This window comes from Centroberyx gerrardi, chromosome 11 (assembly GCF_048128805.1).
Source record: "Centroberyx gerrardi isolate f3 chromosome 11, fCenGer3.hap1.cur.20231027, whole genome shotgun sequence".
Taxonomy (NCBI): Eukaryota; Metazoa; Chordata; class Actinopteri; order Beryciformes; family Berycidae; genus Centroberyx; species Centroberyx gerrardi.
Window position 1 is genome coordinate 12495821 of NC_136007.1, and position 5652 is coordinate 12501472.

The 5652-nt window shown below is 36.1% G+C and overlaps 1 protein-coding gene across 1 annotated transcript; it reads right to left on the reverse strand.

Moving 5' to 3' along the window:
* Positions 1-921: 921 nt before the first annotated feature.
* On the reverse strand, positions 922-4543 carry LOC139921527 (olfactory receptor 1-like). Its single transcript, XM_071911791.2, has 3 exons — positions 3586-4543; positions 1785-1796; positions 922-959 (listed from the first exon to the last, which is right to left on the reverse strand). The coding sequence occupies exons 1-3, from the start codon at positions 4541-4543 to the stop codon at positions 922-924; spliced, it is 1008 nt and encodes a 335-aa protein (XP_071767892.2).
* Between the last annotated feature and the right edge of the window lie 1109 nt (positions 4544-5652).

The window sequence follows — 5652 nt, forward strand, 5'->3', positions numbered from 1 at the left end:
CAACAATTATTATAGGCTAGTACAGTGATTAATTATCAGTAATTAATTAAAAGAGAAAAACAATTTATAAACCAATTAATAAAAATGCTTTTAAATGAGCCATTAATAAAGCTATTTATAAAACAGTTAATTAAATGGACAAATAAATGAATTTAGAAATCAATTTGCAAAATGCTATTTAAAAAGACATTTAAAATTTGCCTTTCATTTGCTCATTTATTTATTCATTTTCATATTATTTTTCCTTTTCACAATTCATTTTGGACCATACTTTACCATTAGACAACTCTTCTACTTAAAGCACAAGCACCGAGAGTGCTATGCTAATAGTAATAGCTGCACAGCTCTCATTGAAGTATTTTAAAATAACTGATTAATTAAAAGAGAAATAAGCCAAACAATTTATTAAATTACTAATTAAAATGGATTTAAATTGTGTCAGTTAATTAAACCTCTTATAATAGTATGGGAAATTAAATTGATCAATTAATAATATGATTTCATAATACTTTCTGTAATCCACAAATAAGTCACTCAATTTATAATTTCATTTGCAAAATGGCTTTTAAAAATACATTTAAATTTATCTTTTCGTTTTTTCATTTGCTTATTCATTTTCCTATTCCATTTCCATTAAGTAAATGCTTTAACTAAAACCACAGCGGTCGAGTGTGTCTCTCTAATAATAATACAAAATCATACCCACAGAGTAGTAACACAAGCTCTCATTGGCCAGCTGCTGGTCTGTGGATTCTCACTCACTCTATCTGCAGTCAGTAGGCTGTAGCAGTGGTTTTAGCTGAAGCATTTACTCAATGGAAAAGGAATAGGAAAATGACGTTTTACCCCATAAATAAGCTTGATGATGTGCTCCTTTGCTGTGAAGCAAGGCCTTGTCAGCATGCCACCTATCAAATCACATCAGACAATCAGCTTAAAGCTGCAGTAAGTGAAGTTTTCTGACCACAAGAGGGTGACAGAAACCGCAACACATTTCTAAATAAAGCACAGCAAAGCCACTACGGAGGCTTGCTAAGGACAAACATTGCAAAGCACCGTGCATAAAGGCTAATAGCTAAGCTAAGCGTACATATGGATAAGTGTCGCCAGTTACCAGTCTCGCTTGGACAGGCCTTTCTCCCGCTGAAGGTTACATGTCCCACAATTACAAATGAAGAGGTAGGTAGCAAGTTTACTAGTATAACAAGTTTACTCGCTCACTTCATTGATTCCGCCGTTACAGGAATTTTTTTTCAGGAATGCGAGGGGGTGAGAGCCGCTTTTGAACAGCAAGGGAGGAGCCAAGCTAGTCTTAAAAAAATGAAAAGCTACTGAATGGACTGAGAGGAGCTTCGTTCCAGAGCGGAATTTGACAACAAGCTTTAGAAAAGAGGTGAAAACAGTGACACAGCTGGCCCACGTGTGTGGATATTGGTTTATATCATTATGTCTCAATGAAATCTCCACATAGCACACATTCATTTCAGGATTGGTTATAAGGTCTGATATTGCTTATTGCAGGTTTAACTTTAATGGTGGAGCAAGCTAAACCATGGATCACTTAACCGTCGAGTATTTCGCTGATTTTAAACCATAGCCATCATTTTGGGAAAAAACGACTCTGTATATGGGTTCAGAGCAAAGCTTTTTATACTTTGGTAGGAGACCAACATTTGTCATACATTTTTGAAACCTTTCTAAATTTGCAATAGCATAGGCATCATTAAACGTGATATTCAAAAATGTTACTTTTAACAACAAAAACCTTTTTTGAGCATTTGTGCTTTGCACATTCCCTACATGCTCTCCTCTGTCACAGTCATGATAAAAATGAAGGCTTCTTCTTAAATTGGTGGTCAAATGACAAAAAATGATGTAACATTGGCCAGATAAAGGGGATGGGTCAACTTATCCACTGGCTCATCTTACCCCACTCTCCCATTCAGGTTATTCTAGTTACCACAGCATGTTGGGGTTTTTTCCTCTTTTGAAAACAGAAACTACTGTTTTAGGTACTGTTTGTGTTCTATTTTAACTAGGCCTACTCCACTGCACATTGTTGGATACTCGCCGTTTTTGTTTGCCATTTCTTGTTCCAAATTTTTCAGCCGAAATAAAATGAAGAATAAGATGAAGGACATGCAAACACTTCTTAGGTAATTTATTGCCTGTGACATTGATTATTCTAAGCATTTTCATTACATTAGGGTTACGGTTACATTGCAGGTATTATTATTTGGTAGTAGAAGTAAATATTTAAGAGCTGTCACAATCTCAATAATGCAGTCACAACTGAAACACCTGCTTTTTGGTCAAATTTAGAATAACACAAATAATCATTTGAAAATCCAAGGCAATGTGCAAGTGTGGGTTTATATAATGTCATTAATCAGAAACTAGCAAATTTGTCCTTTTTACAGGGAACTTTTGCACTGAATTTTCACCAAATTTCACAAATTTGATTTTTTATTTGATTAAAAAATTTAAGTTTTGACTAAAAATCACAGCAGGCAAGATGAATTTGAAAAATTTTAATTTTCAGTGGGGTAAATTAAAATGATCAATTGGCTGTGTGTGTTACAGTAGGGTTTACACCATGTTTCGGTTGTGACAAATTTTCGAGTGGATTTGTGTCATTCAGAGTGCAACATATGTGTTATAAAAGAAAACTTTGGAAAAACAATACAAATTTCAACTTTTTTTCAGCCTTCAATTTGACTACTGTAGAATAAACAACATAAACAACTTTTTAAAGCACATAAGATGACTCATATCATTTTATTAGTATCATACAATATGTTTGCTTTAATGCCAACCAGAGGTGTGACCAAGTCAACTTTGCTCAAGTCCCAAGTCAGTCTCAAGTCTTGAGGCACAAGTCTCAAGTCAAGTCCCAAGTCTAAATGTAGAACCCCAAGTCAAGTCCATGTCAAATGTCGAGTCCCAAGTCTAATTGTAGAACCCCAAGTCAAGTCAGAACAAATCAAGAGTCCAGTATCAATTAATAATAAAGAAAACTAAATATCTAGGATTTTTCAATGCAATATGGTTTTAATAGGATAAAAACTTGGTAAGAGCGTCATGAGTTTGATTTCTATAATCAGTTTCAACTTTCAACCATTCCATGCAAATTCAGAAAACAGAATTTAAATTCAGTTGTCTGGTGGAACAAATCTCATCACTTTCAATCTAAGTCATTTACACAAACACAAGATCTTTTGTCAAGACTTTAGAAACCTTTACAAGTCATCAAAGTACAAGTCAAAGTCAAGTCCCAGGTACCCAATGTACTAACTTATTACAACTATCATTGCATATTAATCTAGAATACAGTTTTGAATATTTTTGATACACAGTTCAGCTTTTTGAGCAATATTAATGGACAACATTGATGAAGGGGTAGCTTCAGCATTGTTGCATCCATTACATGGGAACGACAAATTGTTAGATGACATATAGATTTTTAACCTTGGACCTCATTTTCTTTTCTGCATGGGAAGGCTTTCCATCATTGCTCAAAAATTTGCCCAATGTGTTGTGTGTGCAGGCCTTATTACATCAACTGTTTATTCACTGTTGTGTTACTAAGCCTATTTCTTTTGTAAAGCTTCTTAATGGATCCAAGCACTTCTTCTGTCTTTAAAGAGTATACAATAGGATTGAGAAATGCTGGTATAGTGTGTGTCATGGAGGAGTTTATGTTCCTGGCATTAGGGTGGATGTAGGTGGCCACTGAAGCTATATTAGTGCTCACAATTGGTAGGAAGAAAATAGCCACTAGGATCAGGTGAGAAGTACAGGTTTTCAGAGCTTTGACTCGCTCCTCGCCTGATGCAATCCTAATCAATGCTGTGGCAATGCAAATATATGTGATTACTATCAATATAAGAGGAATACAGAGGACTAGGACAAAAACGACATATGCCATTATGTTATTTAAAGAAGTGTCATTACAGGCAAGTTTATATGTGGGTGCATGGTCACAGAAGAAACTGTTAATCACCAAAGATCTGCAGAAGGAGAGACGATCTATAAGGCTAACACAGAATGCTACTAAACTTACCAAGAAACCCCATGTAAACACCAGAATAGCAGCAATAGCTGGTTTAGTAACTATAGCATGGTACCTTAGAGGAAAGCAAATTGCTACAAACCTGTCATATGCCATGGTGAGGAGTGTCCACGACTGCATAGTTGCAAAGATCCCAACAAAGAACATATAACTTACGCAGGCCTCATAGACAATGTATCTCCTATCAAACAGAAAAGTGTCCAACAGCTTTGGGATAAGGGCAGTGCTCTCACACAAGTCTGTCAAAGCCAGGTTGAAGACAATCATGTATTTAGGAGTATGAAGAGCCTTGACCAGGTAGATGACTGAGATAAGGAATCCATTCCCAAGAACAGTCACAGTATAAACAAAACACAGGAACACATAGTAATACTTAACGTGAGGGATGTTGGAAAATCCATTGAGATAGAACTTCGCAGGACGAACAAATGTTGCATTGAATATAATAGCAGCTTGGTGCTCGTGGCCCATCACAGCCTCTCCTGTTTGCACAATAGAAAACAAAAAAATATATAATGAAGAAATACATGGTTTAAATGTTTGGTAAAAGTTGTTGAAAGTAACCTCAGACTCACCTCAGACGATGTCAAGTGTTCACTGCAGTAAAGACAATAAATGCTTCCACAGTGAGAAGCCTGTCATATATATTTTTCCACTGTACTTGTGGGACAGTAATGCAGGTTTCTTGTGTCACATGCTCACATGAAACACTCCTGGTATAACTGTCTCTTAGCTTAAGGCATCTGACTGCTGATGCAATCAACTGATGGGTAATTATCAAATGACTAGAACATTGATTTCTTAGGTTTTGTGGGTCGTATCAGTAGAGTGATAAGACAATGACATACAGTCTCCATTAAGAGAACTATCCAGGACTCAAAAGTGAAATTATTTTCCAATATTTCCATATTTCCAATATTTCCATTCCGAACAGCAACATACTATTCATTTTACTCTCATCTTCTGCCCTTAAGATGCACCAAATATAAATGAAGTATCATTTTGGTTAAAAATTATCTTTTGTTGATGGTTCCACCGGGCTTGCTGTAGAATGAAAACCCATCTTCCCACTGAGTGATTTCCCCTCTCTACTTACACTAAAAAAAATATATCTATAACTTCTATCTCTCTCCTTTACGCTTACTCTATTACTCTAAGACTCGCTCCTTCATGATTGTTCTATGGTCACATGAATATTTTAAGGCCACTAAGGCCCTGACTTTTGCACTCCTTAATTTTCGTTGCTTGTCATTTTTAAGAAACAACTTTTTAAAGCACATACGATGACTTATATGGGCCATTCTACAGAAGTTGTGCAAATTAGTGTCCCTCTCCAATAAAAGTAATAAACAGAACAATAAAATCTTTCAAAGCTACAATACTAATTAAAGCTGCAAGCAGCGATGATCGGGCCCTCGCACTTCGTGCACGTCGGGGTGTGCCACAGCCTTTTCAGTATAGAACGTGTCATTTCCTGTGTTGCCAGTAGGTGGCGCTATGACTATAATTCCAATTTGGCCTGTAGATGTCTTCAGGCCGGGACTGTCATCAAACGTGTGAAGTTTGGGGCAGATTTGACC